The sequence below is a fragment of the Trachypithecus francoisi genome, unplaced genomic scaffold, assembly GCF_009764315.1.
Source record: "Trachypithecus francoisi isolate TF-2019V2 unplaced genomic scaffold, Tfra_2.0 Contig01579, whole genome shotgun sequence".
In the NCBI taxonomy this organism is placed as follows: Eukaryota; Metazoa; Chordata; class Mammalia; order Primates; family Cercopithecidae; genus Trachypithecus; species Trachypithecus francoisi.
This window is the reverse complement of record NW_022681442.1, coordinates 16485819-16502103: the sequence shown is the minus strand read 5'-3', so window position 1 is coordinate 16502103 and position 16285 is coordinate 16485819. Positions and strand designations below refer to the sequence as shown.

General features: G+C 37.0%; 1 protein-coding gene across 1 annotated transcript in view; it reads left to right on the top strand.

Moving 5' to 3' along the window:
• The window catches only part of TRUB1 (TruB pseudouridine synthase family member 1), a 39138-nt gene that overhangs the window by 10851 nt on the left and 12002 nt on the right, over positions 1–16285 (top strand). The window contains exons 3-4 of the mRNA XM_033181761.1: positions 1956–2011; positions 10472–10553. Coding sequence (XP_033037652.1) covers positions 1956–2011; positions 10472–10553 — 138 coding nt within the window. The remainder of the gene's footprint in view (positions 1–1955; positions 2012–10471; positions 10554–16285) is intronic.

The window sequence follows — 16285 nt, the reverse complement described above, 5'->3', positions numbered from 1 at the left end:
TTCCTGACGAGATTATAAGCTGTTTTGAAGTTAGGAAATGTGTCACAAGTTTCTTTGCTTTTCCATTGGAAGTATTCCTCTTGGGATTATGTTCATAGTAGTTATTCAAAAAAATATTGTTTGGGGATTTATTTGATTGGAATCAAATTGCATTGAATCTTTCCTGTTTGCCTCATCAACAGCAGTATCTACAAGTTCTGTCATTTGAAGTGTATTATGCTCTTCAGAGGATTACTGAGGGCAGACTGTTTTGATCTTAGACCTTGAACTATATGACTTAGAAGGATCAATACAGATGACTGTCATAGAAGTTTCGAGGGGGTTGGAATAGACTTTATGAATGAGTTGGGGCTTGAGCTGGGCTTCAAAGGATTGACTTTGAATACTTTAATAAGGAGTTGGTACTGTAGGCACTGGGACCCTACTAAGGATTGTTTGGGGGGCTTTGTAATGTGAAAAATAGGGTTTCAGAAATGGTTAAGAAGTGGTATGAATTGGAAGAGGAAGGGATAGGATGTAGAACTGTCAGGTTTGCGGTGATGTAGGCTGTTGGCAGTGAAAAGAAAGCCTAGGTGAGTTAAGGTGGCAGAGGGAATGGAAAGGAAGGGGTTCAGCTCTTAGACCATTTGGTTTGAATTTTACCTCTACCAGGTACTGGTTGTGAGATGCTGGACAAAGTTCTTAGTCTCTTATTCCTGTTTCTTCATCTATCTCCTCTGTCAACGGGGGCAATTATACTATCTTTTAAAGTTTTTTTTTTTTTTAGATGAAGTTTTGTTCTTGTCGCCCAGGCTGGAGTGCAGTGGAGTACAGTGGTACGATCTTGGCTCACCGCAACCTCTGCCTCCTGGGTTCAAGCAATTCTCCTGCCTTAGCCTCCCGAGTATTTGGGATTACAGGCATGCACCACCATACCCGGCTAATTTTGTATTTTTAGTAGAGATGGGCTTTCTCCATGTTCGTCAGGCTGGTTTCAAACTCCTGACTTCAGGTGATCTGCCCTCCTCAACCTGCCAAAGTGCTAGGATTACAGGTGTGAGCCACCATGCCTGGCCTTTTAAAGTTGTTATAAGGATTAAATGGCATAATGAAAGGAGAGCATTTAGAGTAGAATCTGATACATGGTAAACTCACTGAATGATATTTGCCGTATATATTGAAGATATTTTTTCCAGTTTGCCAATCAGTACTCCTTGTTTGCTCTTATAATTCTGAATTGTGGTGGTTGTATTGTGTTCTTATGCACAGTTATATCTGTTGATGACAGATATTTCACTTCTTACAAAAATGTGGCTTCTTACAAAAAGAGAAGTGACTAAATCCTCTCACCCTCACCGAGTGAAATGTGTTGTTGTATGAATAATGTTTGAAATTTAAGAGAAAGGTAGGCCATTGTACTTGATATTTGGTCTCTGTTAAAATACATTCTTCAGCCTTCATTTTACCTTGTATTCTTCTTTGTGTTAGACTGAGTTGTTATGTTTCTCTTTTCTTGATTGTATATACTGCTGGGTGCTAATCATCTTTAAATGGTTCATTAACTATGATAATGGCTTTTGCTTTGTTTAATAATGAATTCTGTCAAAAGACTTTATCATACCCACTTGAACATGGTGAATTGTGCCATGTGTTTTTCACTGGTGCCCATATAAAATTCCAGTGTGTCCTTTGAGATTGTTCTAAGGCTTCATTATCTAATGGGCTGGGTTGAGGTTTGTACTGAGTTTAATGCTTTGAGAATGGGGAGAAAGGTCTTCTCATCCCTTCTTATAGTTTCTTATTTGCATGACAAGTTCAACTGTTTGGAGTAATAGGAGCCCTGAAATTTTGCTAAATATATGCTCTTTCCCACTTCACATTACCTAAGCCGGGAAATTATGACCAAAATATATAGCTATTTTAAAAACCTAGTTTTCAGAACAGAGTGTCATAATATTTCTTTCTTTGATTTGTAGTTGTTGGAATTGGAAGTGGAACAAAAATGTTGACCAGTATGTTGTCAGGGTCCAAGGTAAGAATACTGAAATAGTTCTGTTTTTCTTTAATGTTCTTAATGACTTACATGTATTGGATTTTCATCAAATAGAAAAATAAACTGAGTAAACTGCATGAATGGGTATCATTCCTGAGTATTAATTATGTCTATAAACGTATCTGAGATTGAAAATATCGAGACCGAAAATTGGAAATTCTTAATTGAAAACCAATTAGACTTAAAGAAACAATGCTACAGTGCTCATCATTTAATAAAATTATATTTGGACTTTTAAAATATCATTTCTTAGATGATTGGGACTTAGAGATCATAAACGCTAGTGGCAGACTTTTAAACTTTGGAATTTTTACAGAAACAATACCATTTTGTAAACCTACGCCCTTTTAGCAAAATTATGCTTTGTTCAATGGTTATAAAATGTTTATTAAAGAAAAGAGTAGGGCCTCTTTAAGATGATAAAGTATGTTCATCTATGAGAGTAACCTTGAATAGATCCAAAAGCACTCTTCCAGGCACTTGATAGAAGAGAGAAGGGGTTATTTGGAAGCAGGAGAGGCTGGAAAGCTGTGAACTGCTGGTAGAAGGGGTCTCTTCCACCTCTCAAAGAGATAATGGCTGTATCCATATGAGTAATTAGGTGCTGGTTATAAGTGCTGGGACTAAGGGCCAATGAAAATGCATATGCAAAGAAGATTAGTATGCCAAGAGGTAGCAAAAAATTTCATTATGTTCCTGGAATAAACTTTGTTTTAAAACTGTTGCTCTAAATGTAATATAAATTATTGATAAAATGACTTTTGTTTCTTTAAAAGAATCTGTAGTCAAAGACCATTTAAAACAATTTTCAGTTCATTGTGGACTGATTGATGACTTTTGTAAAATATAATTAAAATATTACGGCAATGTAAAATTGCTAAATAAGTTTCTACGCAATCTCGTTTTCTGAACTTATTGTAGATACTGGCCTGTGGAAAACACTTGACATAGTAGTGGTTTAAGTATTAAAATAAAAGCCCTGGCCGAGCATGGTGTCTCATGCCTGTAATACTAACACTTTGAAAGGCCTAGGTGGGCAGATCACTTGAGGTCAGGAGTTTGAGACCAGCCTGGCCAACATGGTGAAACCCATCTCTACTAAAAATACCCAAAAAAATTATCCAGGCGTGGTGCTGCACAGCTTTAATACCAGCTACTCTTTAGGCTGAGGCAGGAGAATCACTTGAACCCAGGAGGCGGAGGTTGCAGTGAGCCAAGATCGTGCCACCGCATGCCAGCGTGGGTGACAGAGTGAGACGACTCCATCTCAATAAATAATAAGTAAGATAGGTAGGTAGGTAGGTAGGTAGATAGATACATAGATACATAGATTGATTGATTGATAGATTTTAAAAAGCCCTGGAGAACATCCTGCATGTGATATCTCATTTTGGTTATCAACTGGCATAAAAATCTGTGTACCATTCACTTGGAAGGAATCTTAGTACCTCTGATAAATGAAGTGTGGCTTGCTTTGTAATCTTCAAAATATTGGTGTTGAAAAATTACAGTGTAAACATTGCGTTAGAATGAAGGCGTTTGACAGTTTCTCATTAATATGTATATTGTGCGTAAATACTGACACACAGAGTTTAGAATCTGTTTCTGATACTGGTTTTTGCCAGTTGTTTAATATTTGTTTGTGTACTCCCAAAGATGAACAATGTTTATTTTAATATGGGATTGTGGATGATTTTTTTTCCACATTATTTGATATTTTCTAAAATCTATACAATAAACAAGGCACTTTAATGTTAATAATAAAAAGGTTATGTTTACATTAAGGAATTTATTTGGGTTTTTTTCCCAAAGTAAAATATGTTGAGTTCATTGAGATATTCATTGTTCACCCCTCCTTCCCCAAACCACAAACACAGGCGCACTATATATTACTGAAAGATTTTACTTGTAAATTTCAGGCATATTTTCAGAAATACTATGACTGAAAATGTAAGTACATCACTGACTCAGGAATAAATTTTATAACAGCCAATTTGCTGTTCAGCTACAACACCTGAATGTCATACAGTGAAATCACTGATCCTCAGATGACTGTAACATAAGTAGAATACCACAGGCGCATCTTGTTACAGAAACCTAGTTCTTAGGTATTTCGTATTTCAAAAATAGGCATCATTGTCTTGTTAGCTATTTATATTTCTTATCCTCTTCATGTTAAAAGAACTAAATCATTAAGAGTTTAATGATGAAGACTATTTTTTAATAAAAAGTAGTTAAAAACTGTTAATAAATTTTTTTTCTTTTTTTAAAAGCGCTGGAAGGAATCTTAGAGATCATCCTACCTTGTGACTTTCAAAATTTTTTTGACTAAGACCCATAGTAAGAGACATATTTTATGTAGTGACCCTATAGATACATACATTTATGAAAAGGAAAAATTTCATGAAACAACTTTGTGTTAGTCTGTTTGTGTTGCTGTAAAGGAACAGTCGAGGCTGGGTAATTTATAAAGAAAAGAGGTTTATTTGGCTCATGGTTCTGAAGTCTGTACAAGAGACATGGTGCTGGTATCTGCTTCTGGCGAGGGCCTCAGGAAGCTTACACTTGTGGCCATGTCACATGGTGAGAGAGGGAGTGAGAGAGAGAGAGGCGGAGGTGCTACGCTCTTTTAAACAGCCAGATCACGCATTAACTCATTGCTGCAGGGAGGGCATCAAGACATTCCTGCAGGATCCGCTATCATAACCCAGACAGTTCCCACCATGCCCCACCTCCAACACTGGGGATTACATTTCAACATGAGATTTGGAGGGGACAGACATCCAAACTTTATCCAACTCTGACCCTATGTATGATGTATTCTTGATACTTTTCCTTCTATTTCATTAAAAAAAAAGGTGGCTGCAGCCCCTAACTTGGCCCAGATCTAATGTCTACTTTTTCTTCACTTCCTGTTTTGACAGATGAATTTTTATTTGCATCACAGTGCAACTAGTAAAATTAGACTTCTGGTATGTGTAGGATGGAGTTACATCAAGAGTAGAAATATTTAGTTCTAGGATGGCAAATATTCAGTGTTCTTGTTACGGCCGTATTTACAGTACAGCCTTCTCTCCCTAGCCAGTCCTAATTGGAGATATGCTAATTGAACATGGCCTAATATTTCTTCTTGCTGAATCAAGAAACACCCTTAGAATCTTCTTCAACATGGTGCCACTTCATGCAACTACTGTCACTTAATAGGTGAAATTCTGGCCTTTTAAATAAAATCTTTGGGCCATCATATTATTTTGCTTCCATCTATGAAGACCAGGCACTCATCAGACCACCCAAATCATTTCTTGCGTTTCTTCCCATTCAGATCAGGGTAAGAGTTAAGAAAAGAGCCACTGCCCTGTGTTCCTCATTGTCTTCCTCTCCTGCCTTGGAGTGAGCTTTGTTCTGCCAGTGATCATATTTCTCAAGTCTTTTTTTTCCTCTGCCTGATCATTTAGTATTATGTGTATAATGTGTAAGAAAAGCATGTAAGCTTTTATACAGTGCCTTGTATACAGAAATTGCTCATTAAAGACTGTTATTACTATTCCCAAGTATTTTACCTATCCCCCAATCTCTCTCTTGAGGTCCAGGCCTATTGGAGCTCTCTAGCTACATGTTCTGTAGACTCCTGAAATTAATTTTACTCAGGCAAGTTCTGTTGGAACTCTTGAATACAGTTAACTTCATTTTTTTTTTTCATTGCTTTTTGTGATTACTGGTGACGTAGGAAAAATAGTGCACTCATCAGAAAGAGAAAGCATGCCAGTTCTTTAAGGGAGAGACAGACTTTCCTTGGACATTAAACTCAGAAAGAAGTTTCTGACAATAAGGGATATTAAATGACAGATGGCGATTTTCAAAAATAGTTTTACAACAGATGTAGAAATGGAGCTACATAAAATACAGTTTAGGTAAAATTATTCTGAGAGGTTAGTCTGATGTGTTCCTTTGGCCTAAGTTGATCTAAGTATAAAATGTAGCTTACCTAGAGAAGGACAGTAGTCCCTCTCCTATCATCCCTAAATTATACTTTCTTTGAGCCAGTCGTTCAGCAAAAGCTGGATACCAGATGTTGTACTTTGAAGGAACAGACTTTGATGAGGTTTTGGAGTGCTGTCTTTATTAGTTTTCTATATTATTGATCAAAGTTGGTTACTTTATAAATGCTTTAGAAACCAGACGGAAAGGTTATGAAAACCCAAAGAGTCTAACTAGTATGTCCAGATATAAAGGTACCTCCATATCTCTGTGCAGGTAAACCATAGTGGCACCTGCAGGCAAAGCCAGCATTTCCTCAGAAGGCAACTTTGTATCCGCCTCCAGTAATTAAACAAGTGTTGTCATTGGAGTGAATGAAGTTTCCCCTTCTTGGTGTGGTCAAAGGATAGTAACTTTCCCCAAGAACACAGTAACATTTTTAGGTTAACCAGTTATGAGAACTCTATAGTGTGACTTGAATAATGCTCCTATGAAACTTAGCCAACTCTTGAAGATTTCAGAATTTCTAATCAGTTTTCTCCAGAGGCTAGTCCAGTTTGTACCTTTTCTGTATACTCTTATTAATATTCATATATTTCAGAAATATTGTATTGAAAATTTTAAAGGGCTTATACTTATGAGCTATAAAAAAGAACTGTTCCTTCTTAATGAAGACATTCAAAGCCACATGTTTTTGGTTTGATAGGTTTTTAAAAAAGTGTTCTTTCTCATCCTCAGTAATATCCCTCTTTTGTTGGTGAAGTTTTAAATCACAAGGTTTCAAAATCACACCTCAGTTGAGATCCAAGGAAATGATTGTGTATACTTTCTGTAATAGAAACATTTTTCTTTCTCCTAAACAGTACAGAAGCTGATTTGCTGCTAGAGATGTCTAGTTCATATCTGCTGTGGGGTTCAGGGAGCTTGAAGATGAGTAAAGTAGAGAGTAGAATAATACCAGTGAGAAACTATGAGTCCCAGAGAGTACACAGGTCAATGGAATGTTCTTCAGGACCTGTCTTTGGTGCAGTGGAATTACATTGTAATGAATACAGTAGTAGAACTCACAATTCCCAGATACACGTCTTGGAGAATTAACAGCTCTAAAGCACAGACGCTATGTAGAATTTAAGCCAGTGAAAGTAAGTATTTTAGACTCCATAAGATAAAATGTTAGGGTTGAATGTATACGTCTCCATGTCTTTTTTCTTCTATCCCAGTATCTTTTTGGTCGGGAGACTTTGTTTCAGCTGGAGGCTTAACTGTGTGGGTGAATTTTTCTAAGTGGTTTGTGGATAATTGAATAAAATTGAAGGATAATTATTACTAGATGCGAGGACAAGGGAAAGCTAGGAAACAGCTATGATTTCAGTCATCGGTTCACAGGGTGTGGTCTAAGGACTCCTGAGGCTCTTTCAGGGTGCCTGTTGAAATTGAAAGTATTTTCATAGTTTTGCCTTTTTAACTTGCAATCCCACAAATACATGACAGAGTTTTTCAGAGGTTACTAGGTGTGCCATGGCATCATTGCTGTGATGGCTAATGGAAGTTTTAAACATTTTCAGCTTTAATTTCTAACATAATAAATCTAGGCAGATACATTTAAAAAAAAAATGTATGACAGAGTTTCTCAATAAGTTTTAAGTGTGTATAGGGGCGCTGAAACCAAAATGTTTGAGAACATTTTGATTTGATTTAAGAATGTTGATTTAGATATTGTCTCCCCTAAAAAGAATCCAACACGTAGCTACATACAATATAATTGCAGACCCTGGAATGGGTTGAGACTTAGCAGATAAAATCTAGATATTCAAAACTATGGTGAAATGTGAAGAATTGCACACATAGGCACTTCTCTAGCATGTGTATCATTCTGTCAGCAACTTTTTATTAAGCTGCTACTGTGTTTCTATCTAGTAAAAAACACAATAGAACAGCAGTGGGAAACTCTAGCTAGGAGTTCATACTTCAAGAAAGGAAGGATCAATAAAATATACTTGGAAAACAGTGAACATCTCTATAGGTCGTCATGTGCTAAGCCGTGTGATATGAGAGCTCAGTGAGATAAACCAGAAATGTCTGTTGTTGCCATTATACCCAGTCCCCTCTGCAGTAGTTGTCTTTATTGAAGTTTTCCCGTTACACCATAACCTCTTAGAGGGAGAAGACTCTATCTTATGTATCTGTGTGTCCTTCCCTAGCACTTAGAAGAATACTTTGGACATTCATAGTCCTTAAGAAACATGATTGAATTTGTGGATTTGATATGGGCCTTCCTTCTTTCTTTGTACGGAATTTGTATCGAGCACCTACTCTTAGTCATGCTGTGGAGATGGGTAATTGGAAGTTGGGATGGATTAAGGGGTGCCTCTGAAAGCTGAATAAGGTTTGATCCTTAGAGAAGAAAGGGATTTCAAGGTAGGGAAGTGGCATATGTGCCCCAGGTGCACAAAACACCAAGAGTCCAGAGACTAGAATGGGCATTGCATACTTGGGAAACATGGTAAGGTCCCTAGTTGAATCTTGTTACAGAGCGGGATAGTGCAGATACTTTCAAGGCTCAGTCTGCAAGATTGCACTGTGGTTTTCTTATGCAACTAAACAGACTCTAAAGGCAAAAAAAAAAAAAAAAAACAAACATTTTGATGCTTTGCTTTCCTTATGGGAGCTCACTGTAACCAGATGAGTCAACTCTAGCCAGTGTTACTGTGAATCATTCAATAGTTTCTTTCTTAGAAAATAAAAATGGTGATGATATTATTATCTGTTATTTACCAGGGCTAGATATTGTTGCTCTAAACTCTTTGCTTCTTCTCATGAGGCATTATTATTTTCCACATTTTAAGATAAGGAAATTAAGCTCCAGCAGGAAAGACTAGCTTGATCTACAAATTGTGGTAGAGTCAGAATTCAAACCCAGCCAGTTGACCCTGGGCCTGTGCTTTTACCATTGTTGTACTTCTCTCGTACTTCTCCCTGTGGTATGCTTAATCAAGGTTGATTGTCCCAAAATACAGAAGCAGGAATGGGTGTCTCAGGTGATGAAACTGTGTTTAGTTACAAAAAACTAATTTTTGTCAATACCTATGAAACTTTAAAAAAATTAATTCAAATGTGTTGAAATATTCCCTTCTGTATTATATTTATTTTTTTAAAAATCTGAGCTATATAATATTAAGGTGATTTCATCAAAGACCCTTAAGCTGTTATAAAATGTCTGCATATTTATGAAGTCTTGAAGTTTTAATATTTTTCTCGTTTTTGTGTTGGGTCCCTTCACTAGCCTAATAAATTTGTCATTAATAAGCTTGTATTTCTGCAAAGTACTTTGAACTTTCTTTTATAAAATTGCTCACATAAATACAGATTATTTTCAGTGGGAAATAGAGTTCTTGCACTTTTTTCACTGCTTCATGTGATGCCCCAAATAAAATTTGCGTTTGACCAAAAGAGAGTAGTGCAAAGAATATGTACTACAAGTGTGTCCTAAGATGAGAAATAAGACAGTCCTCATGTAACTAAGAATGATCTAATTCTTCACTTGTGAATAAAGATCGGTTCTTAGAAATGATTCTTGTTCCTGAGATCTTAAGTAGTAATTTATCTTTATTAAGAAAATACATGGCCGGGCGTAGTGGCTCATGCCTGTAATCCTAGCACTTTGGCTTTGGGAGGCCAAGACGGGTGGATCACCTGAGGTCAGAAGTTCAAGACCAGCCTGACCAACATGGTGAAACCCCATCTCTACTAAAAATACAAAAAATTAGCCAGGTGTGGTGGCGGGTGCCTGTAATCCCAGCTACTCCACAGGGTGAGGCTGGAGAATCGCTTAAACCCAGGGGCCACTGCACTCCAGCCTGGGCAACAAGCAAAAACTTCATCGCAAAAAAAACAAACAAAAAACCCACATGTAATAGTTAAGTCACTAACTCTGTGACTATACTGGTTTTGCTCTTTTTCTACAGATCTAGCTTTTGTTTAAATGCATGACCTAGTTACTAAGAATTGTCTTAGTATTTCATGTAAGAAGTACTAAGTTGGTTTATTTAAAGTTAATTTTAATTATATGTGTGGGAAGATTCTTGAAACTTCACATGGCCATGGGGTCAGGGCTATTGTACCATTCTCTCTACTCATGGATAGACTTGAAAATTTTCCTTAAACAAACTTCTTAGTATAAAGGTGGTTTGAGAAATTTGTTTACAATAATGATGGTCATAATTATTAAGCCATAATTATCAATACAATCAGGTTTTTCTTTCTCATATTGGCTAGTGTGAGACGTTTGTGAATGCTCTTCAGTTTACACAATTGCTTTCCACATATTAAAAGCAAAACCATTTAGCCTTTATTTTGTATCAGGTTGGTAGTATTAGTAAAATTCTGTATAAACTTCAAGACATGCATAACAGTATTTCTTTGCCTCATGGCCCATTTTCTCTCTTGTTTCCCTTCCTCTAGAGATATATTGCCATTGGAGAACTGGGAAAAGCTACTGATACACTAGATTCTACGGGGAAGGTAACAGAAGAAAAACCTTACGGTATGAAGCTCATCTAATGTAGGCCTGTTTTCTAACATTTACGGAAAGTTTCTGTGAAGGTAGAATTTTAAAACAGATCTAAGTGTTCAGAATTATTCTTCCAAATAACCTCCTTGCTTGCAAAAGCACTTATGGCTAGGATTTACGTTGTTTTCCCTAGTAAATGAGCAACAAAGCGGAGATACTCTGTTAGATTTTATCTGTCTTGCCATTAAAAAAAAAAAATTACCTGTCAGCTGTTGAAATAAATGTACCAGGCTTAGTACTTTAAAACTCATGTACTCATCATGTTTTTGTGCTTTTGGACTATGTAAAAAGAGGACAGAGGGTGAGCTATTTCTCTGAAAGTAAAGCAGAACTCACTGGGGCCCACCTTAAGTTTCCTACTATCCCTTCTTTCACTACCCTAAGGAAGGATAGATAAATGAAATGGTCTCCTAGCAGCTTTCACAGTACTTATGCTGTTTATAATGCAGCAATTGCAGTTTTCTAAGTCAGTTCACCTGCATGATTATGTCACCAATTTGTGGACTTTCTGGGTTTTTGTTTGTTTGTTTACTGTTATCTCTTAGTCCTAGGCAAGCCAGCATTTGGCCCCCTCATAGTTTTGTGTTGATTATCTTTATCACATATTGCGTATTGCCCCAGTAGTGAGGACAACCTTTTTATTGTTCATAATAGCTTCATTTATTCTGTTAACATTTATATGTAGCTTAGTATCTTGCTCAATTAATCACGCAACATAATGAAAAGAAAAATTGCTAGTTTATTTCAAGACTTTTTTCAAAAACAGATGTTGAAATATTCTTGGAATTATTATTATTAGCATATAATAGCAGACCCTCACTTAATTGAAAACCAGCTTTAACCTTCAACCAGAAGACTTGTGAGATTAAGGAGGCATAGGGCAATAAGAGGACATCAGAGATTTTCAGAGTATACTGAAGTATTCATGAGGACTTATGTAATTAAGTTTCCTTTATCTCTGACTCTATTTACCAAACCATAATAAGGAGAATGATTATTATTCAGAAGAGTAGTCCTGGGGTAATATAATTAAGGCTGGGGGGTACCACGTGGTGAAAAATATAAGGTGCACTAGAGTAAACAAATCTGGGTTTAATTTCTAGCTCTGCCCTTATCTAGCTGCGTAAATTTGAAATTTTCTTAGTCTCTTTATGTTGCAGTTTTTTCATCTCCAAAATGACAATAATGATAGCAACCTCATAGTGTGATTATGAGGATTGACTGGAGGAGAATGAATTTGGAGGTCTCATAGACAAGTCATGAGGCTCTTACAGTAGTGCAAGCAGAGATGATGGTAGGTTGGACCAGGGTGCCAGTGGTAGAGACAGAGTTTTCCTATTAGAAAAATTTCCCATGATTAGGAAGTAAAACTGGCAAGACTTGCTTTTTAGTTGATTGGATGGGATAGTGAGGAAGTTGTCAACCATGATCTAGGTTTTGGGGTTTTAAAATTGGTTACGTGATGGTGTAATTCACTGAGGATGCTGAAAGTGGGGGACCAGGGTGACAAAAATACTTAAACATAGCCTTTCTTCCTATTCTTAAGCATTTTAGAATTTTAAAAAGCTCTATGCTGTGTTAGGTAATTTGTAACCTTATTTACTTACCTTAAATAAAGAAAGCTCAGTTTGTTAAATCATCTCATTGTAGTGACGCAGTAAATCGTAGCAAAACTAACAACTTTTTTCGACTGTGAAGAGAAGAGCTTCCTACAGTTTATTGAATAGTATTTGTAGTCCCAGAAAATGAGAACTCAGAGAATTTTGCTGATTGGTGTGATTTTTCTGTGTGCTTACAGTAAATCAACAAATATTTTTTTATTTGTTGAAGCTGCTATAGCAGGTACCAAGGGAAAGAGAGATAAATGTAAGACCTAGCCTGTGTCCTTAAGGAACTTACTGTCTAATGGAGAACTCTGATCAATATTCTCAACCTTCTGAGACCTAATACAGAGACCTATGACCAATATCTTACAATGCCTTCTTTACTGTACTGAAATAAAATTCAGAGATACTTGAATTTACTTATACATTTAGAAAAATCAGTATGATATTGTAAATGGAATATAAGTAAGAAATAAAAGTAATTTATAATAAAGTAGGTGCATTCATATGTAAACACACAGATACTAGCACACTAAAAGTCTTTTGGCTGGAGTGCAGTGACGTGATCTTGGCTCACTGTAACCTCTGCTTCCCGGATTCAAGTAATTCTTCTGCCTCAGCCTCCTGAGTAGCTGGGACTACAAGGCATGCGCCACCATGCCTGCCTATTTTTCGTATTTTTAGTAGAGGTGGGGTTTCACTTTGTTGGCCAGGCTGGTCTTGAACTCCTGATCAACACTCAAACATACAGCATAATTGTAAATAGTGAAAAGTGCTATTTAGGAATAATAGAGTGTTATGATAGAGAACAAAGGGAAAGGCCTTGTTACATTCTTTGATGTTTGAGTCTAAGCCAGAGACTCATTTTCTTACTCCTCTGAGATAGCTTTCAGCTATCTGACGTAACAGTTAAAAATAGTATTTATCTAGATAGGACAAAATGACTTAACATTAATTTGCCATTGACTGCATACTGAGTTACTTTATCCAACATCAGTTGTTCTTGACAGGTCAATTAAAAACTGTGTTTCTAGTTGTTACAATGACTGGGTGGGGTGGTGACACCAGCTGCCTTCAATGGGTGGAGACCAGGGATGCCAGATGTCCTGTAACACAGAGGATCGTAGAACACAATGAAGAATTGTCCGGTGTACTGCCAGACTTCAGGATGTCTGCCGGATAGTCATGCAGGTGTATTTCTGCATGACTGAAACCATGGGGCTGAAACCATGTCTGTTTTGGTCCTCAGTGTATTTGTGTTGTAGTATATAGCATACAGAATGACATATATGACATACAGAGTTTGAATAAAAAAAAGATAGGCAGCAGAGGCATTCTCAGAAAAGATGATTGCAGTTAAGCCGGGAAAGGCACAGCATCTTCCTGCCTTTTGCTGCTGTCTTCTCATCCACGTCTAGGTATTAAGTGTCTGCTACTATTGCTGGTGTCTCTGAGGACACACAGCTTCAGTGTGCTCATCTGTTCTCCACTGAGCTCAGGACACTAGGACCATAGCTTCTCAGGCTAGATGTGGACCAAGCGTCTGGGAAGGCCTAACTGTCCCCGTAATGGGAGTAGTTTTTTCTGTCCTTCCCATGAGGCAAGAAAGGCAGAAAAAAAAAGTGGAATCTCATGCTAATCTTTTATTCTAAACGCCACCACCCCTTAGTCCTGAGATCAGATGTTACCAAGGTCTTCTCAAATGGATGTAGCTAATGTTGTATCTAACAGTACTGGCTCCTCTTGGACTGTATATGGTTTGGCTGCTGAGACTTATCCTGGAGTAAGCTCAAGAGTTGAATTTAGTTTCAAATTGTGATGTAAAGCAATAGGGTATATGCTATAATTGGACTAGTGTGTAGCTGGGTATAAAAATTCTTACAGAGCTGTTTGTATTTAAACTTTTCATTATAAAATGTTGTACAAGTAAAGAAAATGAAACAAAAAATAAAGGTACAGCTCTATCAGTTTTCACAAAACAAATACCTGTGCAGCTAGCTGTCACCCTTAGTCAAGAAACAGGAGATTTCTAGAAACCGCGCTTGTGCGCTATCTGCCATTACCCTGTCCTCCTTTTGCAAAGATAACTGCTGTTCTAACGTCCAGCACTATGGAGATGATTTTAAAACTAAGGCATGGTTTTGCCTGTTTTTGAATTTAGTATAAATAGAATTAAACACTATGTGTCCTTTTGTGTCTAAATTCTTCCACTTAGTATATTTTTGAGATCCATGTTGGTACATGTATGAGTATTTTGGACTTTTTTATTGCTATGTAGTATGCCACTGTGTGAATGTACTACACACATACTGTCCCAGTTTGGGGCTTTGTGAATAAAGTGCTGTGTATATTTTATACCTGCCTTTTGGTAGACATATTTCTACCGTCATTTCTCTTGGGTATATACCCAAATGGAATATAGGTCATATATTTGTGTGTGTGTGTGTGTGTTTGTGTGTGTGCGCGCGCATGTGTTCCTGGGTTATAGAATGGGTGTATATTTAACGGTACTGGAAATTGCCAAACAGTTGTCCAAAGTGATTGTACTTGGAACACTTTGCATTTCCACTCGCAGTGCATAAGCATTCCACTTGCTCCACATCCTTAGCTATTAATAGTGTTTTTAATTTTGGCTGTTCTGGTGAGTGTGTAGTCATATTCCATTGTGGTTTTGATTATTGATGAGATTCAGCACCTTATCAAGTGTTTTTGGCTTATTAGCCATTTTCTTTTGTGTATTATCTGTCTGTTCGGGTCTTTTACCCATTTTTTATTTGTTCTTTCCCTTTTGAGTTGCCTTTTTCTTATACATTTGTATGAGTTTTTGTTTTTTATTAAGCACCTTCCATTCGAGGATGTGTAGGTTCTTTATATACTCTGGATATGTTCTCTTCTTTTGGCTATGTGTGTTGCAGATATTTTCTCCTAATTTGTGGCTTGCCTTTTTCCTCTCTTATCTTTTGAAAACCACAAGTTCTTAGTTTTAATTTAGTCCAGCTTATCAGGCCTTCTCCTTTATGGTTGGTCCTTTTGGTGTCCTGTTTTAAGAAAACTTTTCTGACTCTTAAAGCATGAAGATATTTTCCTATGTTCTAGAAGCTGTTATTGCTTTGCCTTTCATGTTCCCTCTGCAGTCCACCTTTTTTTCCTGCATGGATGTCCAGTTGCTTCAGCACTTTCCCAGTACTCTTGTGTTCTCTCCTTCATTACACTCAAGTACCCGCTTAGGCTATTGTTTAAAAAAAAAAAATCTATTTTTTTTACGTTGATCAGTTTGTTTATACTTGTATGTACACCAGACTATATTAATTGCTGTAGTTTTAGACTATCTTGATATCTGGAAGAACAAGTCCTTCCTACCTTATTTCTTACGTATTTTTTTCTGTAGGTTTTTTTTTATTTTTATGTTTTGAGGCGGAGTCTTGCTCTGTTGCCCAGGCTGGGGTGCAGTGGCACAATCTTGGCTCATTGCAAGCTCTGCCTCCCAGGTTCACTTCTGCCTCAGCCTCCTGAGTAGCTGGGACTACAGGTGCCAGCCACCACGCCCGGCTAATTTTTTATAATTTTAGTAGAGACGGGGTTTCACCATGTTAGCCAGGATGGTCTCGATCTCCTGACCTCGTGATCCGTCCGCCTCGGCCTCCCAAGTGCTGGGATCACAGACTTGAGCCACCGCACCCAGCCCTATAGGTTTTTTAAAATAATTTTCTTATCAAAGTAAAGAAGTTGCCTTTTATTCCTAATTTGCTGAGTTCTGGTTTTTTAAAATCATTAGCAGACATTAAACTTTATCAAATTTTTTTTCTGTATCTCTTGATTTTTCTCCTTATTCACATATTAAACTAACTTTACATTTCTGGAATGAACCCAACTTAGTTGTAGTGTGTTATCCTTTATATAAATTGTTGCATTTATTTTGCTAATATTTATTTTAGGATTTTTGCATCTGTGTTTGAGTGAGATTACCCTGTATTTTTCTTTTTATGTCCTGGACTGGTTTTGATATCAAAGTTATGACGACCTCATACAAGAGTTTGGGTGGTGTTCTCATTTTTTCTATTCTCAGGGCGAATTTCTGCTGTTTTTTTTCTAATGTTTGGT